General features: G+C 41.8%; 2 protein-coding genes across 8 annotated transcripts; one reads left to right on the forward strand and one right to left on the reverse strand.

Annotated features, from left to right (window-relative positions):
• Nucleotides 1–1331: 1331 nt before the first annotated feature.
• Nucleotides 1332–8271, reverse strand: LOC123123026 (uncharacterized). Of its 7 annotated transcripts, none has more exons than XR_006460448.1 (6): nt 7754–8264; nt 7348–7457; nt 4576–4767; nt 2652–2805; nt 2014–2145; nt 1332–1926 (listed from the first exon to the last, which is right to left on the reverse strand). XR_006460448.1 is itself a non-coding variant. In XM_044543428.1 (4 exons), the coding sequence occupies exons 2-4, from the start codon at nt 4589–4591 to the stop codon at nt 1568–1570; spliced, it is 507 nt and encodes a 168-aa protein (XP_044399363.1). In that variant the 5' UTR covers nt 4592–4767; nt 7754–8271; the 3' UTR covers nt 1332–1567. The 7 variants fall into 7 exon arrangements, 3 of the variants coding, with proteins under 3 accessions (XP_044399363.1, XP_044399361.1, XP_044399362.1); XR_006460447.1 differs by having other exon boundaries at nt 2032–2145; nt 7754–8263; XR_006460450.1 differs by lacking the exon at nt 2652–2805 and having other exon boundaries at nt 2032–2145; nt 7754–8266.
• A 1277-nt stretch (nt 8272–9548) lies between these two features.
• On the forward strand, nt 9549–10418 carry LOC123120960 (uncharacterized). Its single transcript, XM_044540909.1, has 4 exons — nt 9549–9730; nt 9801–10030; nt 10103–10178; nt 10263–10418. The coding sequence occupies exons 1-4, from the start codon at nt 9614–9616 to the stop codon at nt 10416–10418; spliced, it is 579 nt and encodes a 192-aa protein (XP_044396844.1). The 5' UTR covers nt 9549–9613.
• Nucleotides 10419–17890: the final 7472 nt, after the last annotated feature.

The following is a 17890-nucleotide window of genomic DNA, read 5'->3' on the forward strand; positions in this document are numbered from 1 at the left end:
GACGCTTTTATTTTTTGCTACAGTTCTTGATCGGGCTTTTATAGGAAATTTGTTCTCAAGACTCAAAAAATATTCGTGCTTTAAAAAATTGTACGCGCTTTGAAATTTGTTCTTTTTTTCAAAATTTGTTCACAAGACTCAAAAAATGTTCATGCTTTTAAATATTGTTCGCGCTTCAAAATTTGTTCACCGTTTCGAATTTTTTTCTCAAGAGTCATTTTTTTTAAAAAATTCCAAAAAGTCCAAGTTTTCAAAAAATATTCATGCTTCAAAAAATTGTTCACAAATTCCAAAACGTCCATGTTTTCAAAAAAAATGTTTGGGAAATTCAAATGTTGTTCATTTTCATAATTTTTGTTTGCGTTTGGAAAAAAAGTCGTACGTTTCAAAAAATTAATAAATGTTTGAAAAAAAACGGGAATATGTCAAACAGTGTTAAGTCTGGAACTGTACTTAGTTTCTTATAGAGTTTTGCTGTATTCTGTTAGGCAGCCTTCTTATATCGCAGTGGTTAGCACCGAGCACGCGCAGGCAGGAAGTCCCGTGTTCGATTCCATGCAAACGCGCGCGCTACCCTTTTTGCATTTTTTCACGCTCGTATTCAAAGTGCATTCAATGGGCCGGCCCAGTCGGCGCCCCCTGTGCGGCGCGGCGCATATTTGCCGCAGAACGCGATAAATAGGAGCTCCCCTTTTAAGGCTGGCGTGAAACACGGTGGGCATGGTATTGGTCCAAAGAATGGCATGACATCGTAAGTACACTGTGCTAGGCTGGCCCTGTTTCCCGTGGCCCGAAGCACGATGGATTTAGGCCGGGCTGGCACGGCATGCGGTCTCCTGTAGGTCGCGCACGGCAATGTGACGCTCATGGGACGGCGTGGCTTCGCCGAAACTTCGCCTCGCAACAGCCCTGTTTGGGCCGCCAGACTTGTTTCGCTGCTGCCTCGCTGTTTCTTCTGTTTTCTGCTTTCTGTTTCTTTTCCTTTTTCTCGTTCTTTTCTTTTTTCGGTTTCTGTTTATATTTCTTTTCCTATACTTTTTATTCTTTATTTCTATTGTTTCGTTCTTATTATAATATAAAAATTCATTGCATGTTACAAAAATGTTCATCGGTATATTAAGGAATTGTTCATGGTTTTTTAAAAGTTCATCGTCCATTACAAAACTGTTCAGCATTTATTAGAAATTGCTCAATGACTATATAATCACAGTGTTTTTGAAATTTGTTAAGTGGTTATTACAAAAATGTTTAATGTGTATTAAAAAATGGTTCAACGTATATTACGTAATGTTCAATGCGTATTCAAAATTTGTTCAGAGGATATATTCGTATGTTTTAAAAGATATTCATGTATATTAAAAAAAGTTCATTGTATAATGAAAAAAGTTCATTCTATGTTAAGAAAATGTTCAACGTATCTATACTACTAGTAAAAGACCAAACGTGACTTTCCCTACATCCACACGACAAAGTGCACACAGGATAACCCTAGACGTCCGATCAGACCCACTTACTATCATCCAACTGTCCACGCTTCATCAAACATACTACAACCAGATCAACGGTTCTAATCAAATGTTCTGCCGGCAGACTCCCACGTCCAGGCTCCTACACATCCTAACGATGACACCTCCATCCAGCGAATAAACATTATCTCCGCGATCAACGCCACCACCACGCCACGAACCTCGCGTCGGCACGCCGCCCCGCCCGGCCGCCCTCGCCACGCGACCCTTGCCCTTGGTCTCCGCGACGACGCGACGCCCTCGACCCGCCTTGCAGCCCTAACTCTCCTCAATACGCCGTCGTCGCCACGCCGCCCTCTCCCCGGTGTCTGCGACGTCCTCGACCCGGCGCGCTGCCTTACATCCGGTGTCATCACCCCGGTGGCGAGCAGATCTCCAAGACATCTGACTACTTCCGTACCTGCCAGTGCACAGGTTAGATCAACTGAATTTGCACGTCTTTTGGTCAGACATAAGACATGGGGAATTGCTCTTTTAATCTGACAACCTGTAATTTCATACTTACAGTACATCATGATTTGCATAGCAAACTGAGTTGAGGCACGGTTCAGTAAGTGTTCATTGAGAAGACAATATGTCCGGATCTCAGCGTAGTGGGGTACGTAATCCCTTTCAGGACCTGACGAACAACGACAGTTGAGGTAAATACAGATATCACCTACTCTTAGCTACTAATATCATGTAAGTACCGACTATGTCATTGCCTCGCAGGTCAAAAAACAGATCCAAAAGAACTAAAGAGACAGAGGGAAAGGGAGAGGTATGCACTAAACAGGGATGCAATATTGAAAAAAGAAAGGAGGCAAGGGATAGTAAGAAAGCTATGTCCGTGGTTTTAAATGAAACCAACACTCCATCTAAGCCACCCGTGGCCATGTCGCCTGGTTACTCAATTTTCTCTGTTCTTTATCATACATTTCATTAATCACAGCTAAACTCATGTTAATTAAAAGTCCCTTTGGACAGGTTTTGACACTATGGATATGCCCAGTGCGCAGTCTGCTATCACCCAGCAACGACACGCACCAGTTGTGGAAGGTCATGTGTTCTCCTACATCTAAACATACTACCGGCTCTTGTGTGCCAGCAACTGGCTTTGGTAATACAATTTTGATGCAGGCATACCTGTTGATGTGGTAATGAGTGATCAGACTCCACTTCATGGTCCATGTTCACTAACAACACCAGATACTGTCGTCTCTAACAATGAAAATGTTAATAATATCAACTCTGCCAATGAGTCATCCCAACTGACTGTGTTACGACCGCCACTTCAAGCCTACAGATGCAACAATTCATATGGTAGTCATTTCTGGCTCATATTAACTATCATACATGATTCACACATACATAATTTGGGACGAAGTCGCTATGACAAAACGACAAGCAGTTGAGACGCTTGATAGATCACTAGAGGATATAATGGAATGTTCTTTGCCATTTGGAGGAAAGGTTGTTGTCTTTGGTGGTGATTTCAGGCAGGTCCTACCCGTTGTGACACGTGGGACAAGAGCACAGATCATGGATGCTACACTTCTGAGATCCTATCTTTGGGAGAAGACCCGCAAGATACGTCTCACGCGCAATATGCGAGCGCAGGCTGATCCTTGGTTCTCAGAATACCTACTAAGGATAGGCAATGGAACTGAAGAGACAATTGGCGACGATTATGTCCGTCTCCCTGACGAGATTGTCATTGGCTATACCGAGGATGAAAAAGCTACTAACATGCTCATCGAAGATGTCTTCCCATCTTTGCAGGCCAATGCTAGATCGAGAGAGTACATGAGTGCACGTGCTATTCTTTCGACCAAGAACGATCATGTCGATGACCTGAATGACAAGATGATCTCCAGGTTTCCAGGCGAAGAAAAGTTATACCATAGTTTTGACTCAATTGAGGATGACTTGCAGAATAATTACACAATTGATTTTTTGAACTCAATCACACCAAATGGCTTGCCCCCGCATGTTTTGAAATTAAAGGTCAACTGTTTGGTCATTCTGCTCTGGAACCTCGACCCTCATAATGGTCTATGCAATGGGACACGGCTTATGATCAGAGCCTTTCAGGATAATGCAATCGATGCGGAGATTGTTGGTGGTCAGCATGCTGGAAAGAGGGTGTTTATACCTAGGATCCCTATGTCACCCTCAGAGGACATCCCACTTCCTTTCAAACTTAAGAGAAAACAGTTCCCCATCCGCATGAGTTTTGCCATGACAATTAACAAGGCACAGGGTCAGACCATCCCAAATGTCGGCATTTACCTTCCCGAGCCAGTATTCTCACATGGGCAGCTATATGTTGCATTGTCAAGAGGAGTGTGGAGAGATACGACACGGATTTTGGCCAAGCCAAACAAGGATGTTGATAAATCCGGGAAAAGCACCAAGAACATTGTCTACAAAGATGTTTTGGAGAGATGAGGCAGGTGCATTATTCTATTATTTCTTTTCACCTACTATGTTCGCTTTCAAAACCAGCTTATGAAACTAGCTCCTTACAAGCTTATCATTTTTGTAGCCGTATCTCATGTCATGCACTAATCACTTAACAGTTTTTGTTGATTCAGGTTTGACAAATATTCTTGTTCAGTAGAATTGAGGCTTTGCTGTGGTTACTGGTCTCCACATGTGCAACTTGTAAACCTATTTGGAAGAGAAGAAGATGGTGGAATGATGCTACGTCATGGGGTCAGATCATACATTATAAGGAACGCTTTGTGCTGTATCCTGTACTATCTAAATTTTTCGTTCGAAATTATGTTCTGTTAAACATGTTCTTGAATGCCTAAGTGAGATGCTCTATGATATATTTGTAACGAAAACTGCAAAAGACTGAGATTCCTGGAATATATTGAAGTTAAAAGGCGTTATTACTACTATGTTGCCAATAAGACGTTCCTGGATCTATATCACACGAGCTCACATGCTTTCTTTTTTCAGAAAAAAATTCAAAAGAATATAGCGTACAGTATTCATAAATAAAAGAATATAAGTCATGTAACAGACTAAACTGGTGGATAACCACAGTGGGCGAGAATACCTCTTCCAACATGCATCAAACCAGTTGAAGATATGCCTCCTATTCCGATTCCATTTTCTACTTCACCTCTTCACTGATCTCCGCCTTGGCTGGCTTGATGGATCATGTGATGAACCAAAAAAATCAAAAGAACAAGTCGTGATCTCCCGCAGTCGTAAGCTCATGTACAAGAAGGCAACCACCATACATCAGCTGAATTTCAAATCAAACAGAAAAAATTAGTTTCTCAAATATTAAAAGGGTGTGCCTTTTCTGAATTAAGCCCACAGTTACAGAAGGAAGGTGGGCCAAACCCACTATTTATGCATATAAATTGTACCACGAAAATAACTCCAATATTTTGTGTGAGTATAAAAAAGCACAAGATAAGATTCTGGGGCCTCAGATAAATCCGGGGATGATAGCAATCAGGAGTCCCCAATTATCGCGATAGTAGTTTCCTTTCTCTCACGATTCTGCCTTATATTGCCTGATACCATTACTTTCACCTCTCCTCCATCCTCCCTCGTGATCTCTCAGCCGCATCCCAACATACCTCCACAACAAGTCTCTCACTGAGCCGCACACATCTGCCCTTGGTGAAGCACCGTCTTCATCCATGTCTGCGCCTCCGTCACCGGTGCCACATGCGAGTCAATCTCCATCCAGATCCGGTACTACTGTCCATGCTATCGAAATGGTAAAGACACATTATATCTCTGTTCTTTCTATGCAAGGTTTCCTCCTATCTAAAAGTGTCATACTTGGGTTTTTAGGATGACATCAACAAGGTAGCAAAGGATGAGGATATAGATAATATGCAGGTTGAAAAGGTGATAAAGAAAGACGAGGATACAAACTATGAGTCGGCACAGGTGATACAAGAAGACTCTACTATGGAGGATACAGAGAATATGCATATTGATGAGGTGAAGACCGTACAGGAGGATACATATCCCGAGTCCACGGAGGCAAGTTTTCTTTCCACATGTCATTACTATTTTAATTCTAACGCCACAGAGCACTTTGTAATTTTTTTAGTACAATATCATATCAAAAAGATATTCTATCCGTTATAATATTATACTACCATGTGTTTCAGCTACCCAGAGATGACGAATCAAGTGAAATACCGAACAATAATGAAGTGGAGAAAAATAATTGCACGGAGAGCCCAGAATATACACATATTCTTGAAGAAAACATAGCAAACAGAGAGGCCAAAGATTCTGAACATACAAATGTGACTTTCCTTTTCCAACTATTTCTTCCAAAATTATTCTAATTATATTATATCCTACATACGGGTAATTCTTTTAATATTGTTTTCAGAAGTTAACCCACAACAAAACAAGTCAACAAATGGTGGCAACTGAGGACGAGAAATTAGCACAAACACCCGCCACGGAAGGGCTTCAAACTATAGAGGACGAACAATGCCCGTGCATATAAAGAAACATATACGACGGCATAACAAGCCTAAGAAGGCACAAGACTATGTTGTTTCTCCACAAGGCACAGACCAAAACCTTTAATGTCCTTGTACTGCTATATTATTGTTTTTGTGTTCATTATCATTAAATGTTATCATGGCCATCGTGACAGATTATGCCAGCACTGGCGATGATTGGTCCGTTATAGAAAAAATCAGATCCGAACCAAGTAAAGAAAGAAATGTAGTGAGCATCGGCGATGCATTTCTGAAAAAAAAGACATTTACTATCTCTTCTATCTCCCAAAGAATGGGTTGGCGATGAAGTAAGTATATTAGGACATGGAGATGCTATTTGATTAGAAGTATGTGTCATCTAATATACTATGTATACTTTTAATTGTAGGTCATAAATACGTACATAAATTGCATGATTTTTACGGAGCATCTACAAGTAAGGTCAGGTGGAAGTGTGTTCTTAGAGAATGCATGCATCTCTAAGATGATGAAGATCGGTAGCTATCTGCCCTCAGATGACATGGATGCTGCACCAGCATGGGTATTAAACAGAGAAAAAGCATATTTGGAAAACGATATGGTTAGTCTTACTTTTCTACATATTTCTATGAATTACAGCAAGAACGACTGATTCGTCCACATACGAGTACAACTAAAATAATCATTTTCTTCAGATATACATTCCAATAAACAACGACGACTTTCACTGGTACCTATGTGTTATAAATGCCAGAAAAAAATGTGTCCAAGTGCTCGACTCGCTAGGCCCTTACATGAGCCGCAAGGACCTCGCTGATACGGTTAGTACTTAGTCCTACTCCCCCATCTTTTCTAAGAACCTTTTTTTTCTTATTTCTCACTTTTGATGCTTATACTTTTTCCATTTGTTGGTACAACAGCTAGAAGGACTAGAGGATTTATTCAAATATGCATCCAAGCACATGGAATTAAAATCCGATAAGTGGACTGATCTCGATGTTACAACATGGAAAAGAGAAGAATATATTAAGAGCAGTCTTCAGACGTATGGGTACGCCTCCTACTATAACTGAGAGCATTTATGCTTAACAGGGCATGTATGCTATTATGTTTATTTTTTCATTGCACAGCATTCCTGAAGCACATTTGACCAACAGATTTGGTATGCCAATGCAATTCTTTACCTTATTGTATGACAATGCAATTCTTTACCTTATTGTATGCCAATGCAATTCACACAGCACCTCTCATGAGATCTGGCCTAAATAATAGTGCTCAAGGCGATACATTTCATTGGGCTGCATATTATACATTTGAACAACAAATATGTTACTACACATGGAAGAAGCAGATATATAGCATACCTGTATATGTGTTCCGCTAACAATCTTCCACTACTCTATATCCAATGCATCCATGCCAACATGGAGAAACAGAAACATCTCACAAATGGATGACAATGTGGCGAAGGTGCCTGTTGTGCATACAATGGAATAAGCATCAGCAAAGTTCAGATGTCAAAGAATGGACTCACATGTATTTCTGATAGAAACAGTGCAGATACCAACTTGGTTGCGACATTACAACGTCTCAAAAAGCAAAGACTCAACATCAATTAGAGCTAGCTGATAGTGACAAATTAAGCCACCCAGAATTCAAATCCACAAATCAAGAAGCTTTATCACAGCATGGTTGCCTAAAAAATGTCACCTGACTAAATCCCCACTGATAATCATAGGTGCATTAACAACATCTAATCGAACAGCATACCTTCAGCAACCGAGCGTAGGGTGCGAACTCCTTCCCGGAGCGACTGTGTGAGGTCGACGCACTGGATCTCGGTCCAATTCAAGATGCCTACTCCTGCATGCATCGTGTCCAGCAGCTCGCATCTCGATCTGCTCTGCGGCTGTATGATGGTGGCGGCAGAGTCGATGTAGGGAAGATCCACGGGGTTGGCGGCGAGGCAAGTCCACGGTGGTGAGAGGAGGCGGCGGGGCGAGGCCGTGGTGGGGATAAGAGCCGGCGAGGCAAGGCCGTCATGGGGATAGGAGACGGGGCGAGGCCGTGGTGGTGGTGGTGGTGGTGCGGGGAGGGGGCGCCAGAAGGCGTCGTGGCCGGAGAGGATGCGCCCTGCTCCAGAGAAGGCAGCCGGCGGCGTGCACCCTGCTCCAAAGAAGGCGGCCGGTGGCGTGCGGCGGAGAAAGCAAAGTGACTGTCTCTCACCGTCTCGCCACACACACACATCCTATTGTGAGAAAGCGACTGCTCCTCATTAGTGTGCGGTGAGAGACTGAGATACTTAGCACCGGCTGCCCTTTTTTTTTTCTTTTCACCGGCTGCTCCTCATTTGTGGCAGCTCCTTATTAGTGTACCTCTGGTTGCTCTCTTTTCTTTTGCAATCCAACCTCTGGTTTCTTTTGTGTGGCCTAATTATGTCGTTCAGATTAAACATATCATCGATCAAATGGATCATCGGCTGTGTGCCTTTTGTTTTATTTTTAATATTTATGATCCACAACCCATTTGGTGAAGTAATAATTATATGAGTTCCTCTCAAAGAAATTATGCGTTGACAAATTCAATTTTTATTGATAGCCTTTTTGTTCAATTGATTTATAATAAAAAAATATGCATTGACAAATTCAATTATTTTATTGATAGTCCTTTTGGTCATTTGATTTAAATTAGCGGCAAACGTTGTTCAATTCCTTTTTAATCGAGCATGTCTGGTATGACTTGTGATTCGGTCAACATCATTTTATAATACTAATATTTTTTTATTAATATAATATTTTTGTTATTAATCATATCTAATTTTTGTAATCATCCAGGTCATCTTGTGGTCTGTGGATGTTAAATTTCATGGAGTACTTCACGGGAGATAGTCTGTCTGATACTCCCGAACAGATATATTTTGCATCGTATCATGATACTAATTATTTTGTGTTGTATCATTATTTGAAAACTAAGTCTTGTTACTACTTCACTATAGGTTCATATGACAGATTTTAGAACAAAATTAGCTGTCATTTTAGTCGACTCTGAATTCAATGATGATGATATAAGAAACCGAGACTTGGATGATGATGAAACCAACACGGATCCCACCGATTGTATGATCATCGAAAGACCTCCTAACAAACCCAAAGCATCCAACTCATCATCACAAGTTGAGCTCATCTCGCAATCATTTATCCTTTCGCCGTTTGTCACTCCAACAAACGACGACTTAATGGATGAACTTTGCTTGTTCATCAGCATGGTTGATGATATCCCTTTGCTAGAGTAAGACACATTTTTCCAATTCATTTTTGTTTATAATAAATTATTACTCTTGTATAATTATAATTGATAGAATTCCCATTTCACAGGAGCGAATGGGTGAAAAGCTCTCAACCTTATCCTATTAGTTTGAACTTGAGACAATTAAAGAACATATTAAAGAATGATGAGTACATGGATGCTGGTTGTTTTAACATGGCTGTGAGGATACTAGCGTGCCACGACGTCCAGCTTGCTAGAGATGTCCCAACACACTATATGGATCTACGATTCTGTGTAAGTTATTATAATCACATTTTACATTTTGCCTTATTCTACTCATGTTTTCTTACATTATTGTAGTCCATGTCCCACGATGCACGAGTCCCAAGTCATCGTGATGGTATGGACATTGATATGTTGACACAACTATTTGATAGCTGGCCTAATAGCAATGAGTATCATATCTCAGAATGTGACACGGTAAGATTTCAATCCAAAGTCATTGTTTATTTGGTCTTAATAAATGATAATGATTGATGCGTCATTGCAGATTTTATTGCCTTGTGATATTCTTGGACTATTTTTATTGTTCATCTTGGACCAACAAAAAAAAGTTGTTTCTATTTTGGACCCGCTTTCAATACCTACTTTCGGAAAGCATATACTTAAAACTAAGGTCAACGATCTAAACCTTGCACTTCAAACTGCAAACCCTGCCTTTAAGGACGACATTATAAAATGGGGATGCAAAGTTCCCGTTCTTCCCACAAATTCATACGGGTAAGAATCTTGTCAATACATCACAATCTTAATTGATTCATTCAACTCACATGTAACATTTCATACATGCAGTCCCCTGTCTGGTTATTTGATTTTCAATTTAATGCACTCATGGCATGATGGAACGCTACATTTTCCAGTACCCAAGGTAAGTATTTCACACCATGCTCATTTCTACACATGTTACTCATGTTTTTTTTTCTAATAACAATGTTATATAATGCATATGTAGGATAATTTTGAACTAAGGAAGCGATTTTTGGTTCATATTTTGAAGTATGAAGAGAATGAAGTTCTAAACAATATCCCAGTCTTAGAACGAAGCAGTATAGATCGAATCAAAAGATGGACCTTCCAGAGAGGATCATCATCAAATGATGATTACTAGATAATTTTGCTAGTTGTTATTTTTACAATACATTTATGTGATTGTTAATTTTATGTGAAGACATGTGTATTGGTCGTGTGTTACATGCACAGAGTTTTTTCATTTTTGTATTTCGAATTTTGGAATCACAACATTTCAACAATGGAAGTCTTTCACCGGTCAAACAAGACCTATGACTTCATCTAAAATAAATTATTACATTGAAATCATTGAGACCTATGACCTATGACACGCATTTAAATGTTCCGATACAACAATACAAAAGTTCATTTTTTATTTTACTTTATTAGGATACGTGCGTTGCACGTGCACACTTACTAGTATTACAAAATGTTGAATGTGTATTTTTAGAAATTTTTCAAAGAATTCGATACTTAATAGGTCGCGCCGCAAGCCTATCACTAGAATTCGTTAGGACGAGTGGTTAGTAGCAGCACACCACGAAAGGGAGGTTGCGAGTCCGATCTCTACTTCGTACATTAGTTTTTGGCCATTTTTCTACGCGGCTGGAGCTCGTTACCTCCAAATGGGCTGGCCCAGCCATCCCCTGCCTTCAGCGAAGGCTCGGCAATTTGCCCCCCGCGGGCGGCAAATAGGAGGAGAGGTCCTCGCCAACGCCTTAATGGGCCAGCCCAACAAGGAGCATGCGCTCGCCTTGGTTTTAGTGGTCTCTCTCGATCGACGTTGACCTCCGTAAAAAAAGGATCGAGATTAAACCAACCACAATTGATTGGTCAAACCATTGAATTTGGGGAAGAGGCAAAAGAAATAAATTAAAAATTGCAAAAATAGGAAATTTCGTGAATTTGAAAATTTCACTGATTTTGGAAAATAGTTCGCAAATTCAAATGGCCCAGCCCAGTCGCCCCATTCAAATGGGCCGGCCTAGTCGTCCCCTACCTTCAGCGAAGGCTCGGCCATTTGCCTCAAATAGGAGGAGAGCTCCTCGCCAGCGCCTTAAGCGCCAGGGATCATAGCTGGTGCTCGCACGTCCCCTTTGATGGGCCAGCCCAACAAGGAGCTTGCGCTCGCCTTGGTTTTAGTGGTCTCTCTTGATCGATGTTGACCTTCGTAAAAAAAGAACGAGATTAAACCAGCCACAATTGACTGGTCAAACCATTCAATTTGGGGAAAAGGAAAAGAAATAATTAAAAAATCTCAAAAATAGGAAATTTCGTGAATTTGAAAATTTCACTGATTTTGGAAAATAGTTCACAAATTCAAAAAATTTCATCAATTTTGAGAAAATGTTCATCAATATAAAAAAAGTTCATCGAATTAGAAAAAAAATACAAATTTAAATAATTTTTCATCAATTTTTAAAAAAGGTTCATTCAAATTGAAAAAAGTTCATCGGTTTTGAAAGTAGTTCACCGAATTTGAAAATTTTCATCGAATATGAAAAAAAAGTTCACGGAATTTCAAGAAAAGTTCATCAATTTTGAAAATAGTTCACCGAATTTGAAAAAAAAATCATCAAATTTGAAAAAAAAAGTTCACCAAATTTCAAGAAAAGTTCACCGGATTTTAAAAAGTTCATTCATATTGAAAATAGTTCACGGAACTTGAAAATAGTTCATCGAGTTTGAGAAAAAGTTCATCAATTTGCAATTAAAGTTCATCAGATTTGAAAAATATTCATCAAACTGAAAAAAAGCATTGCTTTTTGAAAAGAAATCGTCAAATTTGAAAAAAAATCTTCAGATCTGAAGTTTTTTAATCAAATTTGAAAGAGGAAAAAAATGAACGGCAAATAATAAAAATGAAAACGATAAAGGACATTGAAAAAAGATAAGTAGAAAAGATAAAACAGAAAGAAAAAGGAAAGAAAAAAACAGTTTTGGGACGAGTAAAGAAGTGCTATAGATGAAAATATTTAGCCGGTGGTTCGCTAGTGTAGTTGGATAGCAGAGCTTGAATCGAACCAGCAAGTCGGTGGTACGTTTCTCGGTGGTGCCCTTTTTTTTGCAAGTTTGACCAGGGAAAAATGGAGGTAAACTGGGCCGGCCCAACGCGTTCGGGGGGGGGGGGGGGGGGGGGGGGGGGCTATGCGCCGGTTTAGAAATAGCACATTAGCGGGCGCTAAAGGCGCCAATTAGGATTCAGCAAATATGAGCTCCCGCCGCGCACGAGCGACCGCGCGCGTACACCCCGGATCCCCCGTTGCGTACATTAGGCGGCCTAACCAGCTCATGTCCGGGTTTTTTTTCTGTTACTTCTCTCATGTTATTTATTGTTCTTTTTTTCCTTTACTTTCAGTTTCCATTTTTTTCTCCTTGTTTCATTTTTCTTTCCAAATCAGACGAATATTTTATGAAATCCGGGAACATTTTTACAAATCGGTGAACACTTTTTGAAATTCAAACACTGTTTTAAAGCTGGGTGAACATTTTTTGACTTCAATATTTTTTCAAATTAAAAAAAATCATCATATTATTTTAAATTAGTGAACATTTGTGAAAAATTCATGAATATTTTTCTAAATAGTGGATTTATTTGACTTCAGGAGCATTTTTTTGAGTTGCCTACATTTCTAGAACTCGTGGCCATTTTTTTGTATAGGAAAATATTTTTGAAATTCAAGAACAAAAAATTCATGAATTTTTCATTTTGACGAAATTTCTTTTGAATTAATGGATACATTTTGAATCAGTAAACATTTTTTAGATATTGTGAACTTTTTCTAAATTTGGTTACAAATTTTGAAATTCACAAACATTTACTTGATTTTTGTGAAATTTCTCTAAAATTCATGGACATTTTTTAAAATTATGAATATTTTTTGAATACACAAACGTTTTTTCTGAAATCACGAACATTGTTTGTGAATCCATGAGCATTTATCATTTCCTGGACATTTTTGAATTCGGTAATATTTTTTTCAAAATTGACAAATTTTTCGAATTTTAGATATTTTTTAAACAAATTCTGAATTATTATTATTTTTAAATAAAACTAAAAGCAAAAAACAAAAGAAAAAACCAAGGGGCGTCCACATGCCTCGGTAAAACAACGAGCCTGTGAAAGAATAAGGCGTCGCTTGGAGTCATTTGGGTACTCGTCCGTGATCAAGCAACCGGTGCTAAGAGCGCTGCCAACTCGAACATGGGACAACCGGCAGAGGGGCATGCCTTTTCTATCACAAGGTTGGCCACCAACATCATAGAACTCCACCGCCAAAAAGTGTCCCCATGTTCCTTCGCCGTGGCTCGAAAGGGTGATGCACCATCGCACGAGGAGATGCTCATCACCCTAGAGCTAAAATGGACACTGATGCAGAGGACCCATAGCGAGGACGCAAAACACAACCCCTCCACAAACTTTGCCACCATTATAGCACCTGCGTCGAGGCCACAAAAAGCTCAACAAAAAGAAAAGAAGTTGTCATCCACCACCATACTCCGACCAGCAATGGAGAGGGACATACCTCTTGAAACGGAGCCTCCAAGAATGGAACTATGCGACAACGTTGCACCGTCTGGACCGAAGAGGGGCCAATGGTTTTCACCCAGAACACTGAGGAGAAGGCCACCCACAATGATGCCTCCATAGAGAGAACGACCCTCAAGAGCATTGTCGACACCATCAGGCAAAGCTTTTGCTTGGGATCTAACCACCTATATGTTGGGAATCGTAGCATAATTTAAAATTTTCCTACGCTCACCAAGATGCATCTATGGAGTCTACTAGCAACGAGGGGAAAGGAGTGCATTTACATACCCTTGTAGATCGCGAGCGGAAGCGTTCCAATGAACGTGGATGACGGAGTCGTACTCGCCGTGATCCAAATCACCGATGACCGAGTGCCGAACGGACGGCACCTCCGCGTTCAACACACGTACGGTGCAGCGACGTCTCTTCCTTCTTGATCCAGCAAGGGGGAAGGAGAGGTTGATGGAGATCCAACAGCACGACGGCGTGGTGGTGGATGTAGCGGTTCTCCGGCAGGGCTTCGCCAAGCTTCTGCGAGAGAGAGAGAGAGGTGTTGCAGGGGAGGAGGGAGGCGCCCAAGGCTGTAGGTTGCTGCCCTCCCTCCCCCCCTTTATATAGGCCCCCTTGGGAGGGGGGCCGGCCAAAACCCATCTAGGGTTGGGGGGCGGCGGCCAAGGGGTGGAAAGGGGTGCCTTGCCCCCCAAGGCAAGGGGGAAGCTCCCCCCCTAGGGTTCCCAACCCTAGGCGCATGGGGGGAGGCCCAAGGGGGGGCGCCCCAGCCCACTAAGGGCTGGTTCCCTTCCACTTTCAGCCCACGGGGCCCTCCGGGATAGGTGGCCCCACCCGGTGGACCCCCGGGACCCTTCCGGTGGTCCCGGTACAATACCGGTAACCTCCGAAACTTTCCCGGTGGCCGAAACTTGACTTCCTATATATAATTCTTCACCTCCGGACCATTCCGGAACCTCTCGTGACGTCCGGGATCTCATCCGGGACTCCGAACAACTTTCGGGTTTCCGCATACATATATCTCTACAACCCTAGCGTCACCGGACCTTAAGTGTGTAGACCCTACGGGTTCGGGAGACATGCAGACATGACCGAGACGCCTCTTCGGTCAATAACCAACAGCGGGATCTGGATACCCATGTTGGCTCCCACATGTTCCATGATGATCTCATCGGATGAACCACGGTGTCGAGGATTCAATCAATCCGTATGCAATTCCCTTTGTCAATCGGTATGTTACTTGCCCGAGATTCGATCGTCGGTATCCCAATACCTTGTTCAATCTCGTTACCGGCAAGTCTCTTTACTCGTACCGCAATGCATGATCCCGTGACTAACGCCTTAGTCACATTGAGCTCATTATGATGATGCATTACCGAGTGGGCCCAGAGATACCTCTCCGTCATACGGAGTGACAAATCCCAGTCTCGATCCGTGCCAACCCAACAGACACTTTCGGAGATACCCGTAGTGCACCTTTATAGTCACCCAGTTACGTTGTGACGTTTGGCACACCCAAAGCACTCCTACGGTATCCGGGAGTTGCACGATCCCATGGTCTAAGGAAAAGATACCTGACATTGGAAAAGCTTTAGCAAACGAAACTACACGATCTTTTATGCTATGCTTAGGATTGGGTCTTGTCCATCACATCATTCTCCCAATGATGTGATCCCATCATCAATGACATCCAATGTCCATAGTCAGGAAACCATGACTATCTGTTGATCAACGAGCTAGTCAACTAGAGGCTTACTAGGGACACGTTGTGGTCTATGTATTCACACATGTATTACGATTTCCGGACAATACAATTATAGCATGAATAATAGACAATTACCATGAACAAAGAAATATAATAATAGCCATTTATTATTGCCTCTAGGGCATATTTCCAACAGTCTCCCACTTGCACTAGAGTCAATAATCTAGTTACATTGTGATGAATCGAACACCCATTGCGTCCTGGTGTTGATCATGTTTTGCCCTAGGGAGAGGTTTAGTCAACGGATCTGCTACATTCAGGTCCGTGTGTACTTTACAAATATCTATGTCTCCATTTTGAACACTTTCACGAATGGAGTTGAAGCGACGCTTGATATGCCTGGTCTTCCTGTGAAACCTGGGCTCCTTCGCAAGGGCAATAGCTCCAGTGTTGTCACAGAAGAGAGTCATTGGGCCCGAAGCATTGGGAATCACCCCTAGGTCGGTAATGAACTCCTTCATCCAGACTGCTTCCTGTGCTGCCTCCGAGGCTGCCATGTACTCCGCTTCACATGTAGATCCCGCCACGACGCTTTGCTTGCAACTGCACCAGCTTACTGCTCCTCCATTCAAAATATACACGTATCCGGTCTGTGACCTCGAGTCATCCAGATCTGTGTCGAAGCTAGCGTCGACGTAACCCTTTACGACGAGCTCTTCGTCACCTCCATAAACGAGAAACATATCCTTAGTCCTCTTCAGGTACTTCAAGATATTCTTGACCGCTGTCCAGTGTTCCTTGCCGGGATTACTTTGGTACCTTCCTACCAAACTTACGGCAAGGTTTACATCAGGTCTGGTACACAGCATGGCATACATAATAGACCCTATGGCCGAGGCATAGGGGATGACACTCATCTCTTCTATATCTTCTGCCGTGGTCGGGCATTGAGCCGTGCTCAATTGCACACCTTGCAATACAGGCAAGAACCCCTTCTTGGACTGATCCATACTGAACTTCTTCAATATCTTGTCAAGGTATGTACTCTGTGAAAGACCAATGAGGCGTCTTGATCTATCTCTATAGATTTTGATGCCTAATATATAAGCAGCTTCTCCAAGGTCCTTCATTGAAAAACACTTATTCAAATAGGCCTTTATACTTTCCAAGAATTCTATATCATTTCCCATCAATAGTATGTCATCCACATATAATATGAGAAATGCTACAGAGCTCCCACTCACTTTCTTGTAAACACAGGCTTCTCCATAAGTCTGTGTAAACCCAAACGCTTTGATCATCTCATCAAAGCGAATGTTCCAACTCCGAGATGCTTGCACCAGCCCATAGATTGAGCGCTGGAGCTTGCATACTTTGTTAGCATTCTTAGGATCGACAAAACCTTCCGGCTGCATCATATACAACTCTTCCTTAAGGAAGCCGTTAAGGAATGCCGTTTTGACGTCCATCTGCCATATCTCATAATCATAGTATGCGGCAATTGCTAACATGATTCGGACGGACTTCAGCTTCGCTACGGGTGAGAAAGTCTCATCGTAGTCAACCCCTTGAACTTGTCGATAACCCTTAGCGACAAGTCGAGCTTTGTAAATGGTCACATTGCCATCCGCGTCCGTCTTCTTCTTAAAGATCCATTTGTTTTCTATGGCTCGCCGCTCATCGGGCAAGTCAGTCATAGTCCATACTTTGTTTTCATACATGGATTCTATCTCGGATTTCATGGCTTCTAGCCATTTGTCGGAGTCCGGGCCCGCCATCGCTTCTTCATAGTTCGAAGGTTCACCGTTGTCTAACAACATGATTTCTAGGACAGGGTTGCCGTACCACTCTGGTGCGGAACGTGTCCTTGTGGACCTACGAAGTTCAGTAACTTGATCTGAAGCTTCATAATCATCATCATTAACTTCCTCCCCAGTCGGTGTAGGCACCACAGAACATCTTCCCGCGCTGCGCTACTTTCCGGTTCGGAAGGGGTGACTATCACCTCATCAAGTTCCACTTTCCTCCCACTCAATTCTTTCGAGAGAAACTCCTTCTCCAGAAAGGACCCATTCTTGGCAACGAAGATCTTGCCTTCGGATCTGAGGTAGAAGGTATACCCAATAGTTTTCTTAGGGTATCCTATGAAGACGCATTTTTCCGACTTGGGTTCGAGCTTTTCAGGTTGAAGTTTCTTGACATAAGCATCGCATCCCCAAACTTTTAGAAACGACAGCTTAGGTTTCTTCCCAAACCATAATTCATACGGTGTCGTCTCAACGGATTTAGACGGAGCCCTATTTAAAGTGAATGCGGCAGTCTCTAA

This window comes from Triticum aestivum, chromosome 5D, assembly GCF_018294505.1.
Source record: "Triticum aestivum cultivar Chinese Spring chromosome 5D, IWGSC CS RefSeq v2.1, whole genome shotgun sequence".
Lineage (NCBI taxonomy): Eukaryota > Viridiplantae > Streptophyta > Magnoliopsida > Poales > Poaceae > Triticum > Triticum aestivum.

What these genes read in the sequence shown, in the direction of transcription:
- LOC123123026 (XM_044543428.1), bottom strand. An exon ending in CTGTAAGTATGAAATTACAG is followed by an intron (nt 1,927 to 2,013) that starts GTTGTCAGATTA and finishes GTGCACTGGCAG; the next exon opens with GTACGGAAGTAGTCAGATGT.
- LOC123120960 (XM_044540909.1), top strand. Translation starts at nt 9,614, where the DNA reads ATGTCCCACGATGCACGAGTCCCAAGTCATCGTGATGGTATGGACATT. An exon ending in ATATCTCAGAATGTGACACG is followed by an intron (nt 9,731 to 9,800) that starts GTAAGATTTCAA and finishes GCGTCATTGCAG; the next exon opens with ATTTTATTGCCTTGTGATAT. An exon ending in TACATTTTCCAGTACCCAAG is followed by an intron (nt 10,179 to 10,262) that starts GTAAGTATTTCA and finishes ATGCATATGTAG; the next exon opens with GATAATTTTGAACTAAGGAA.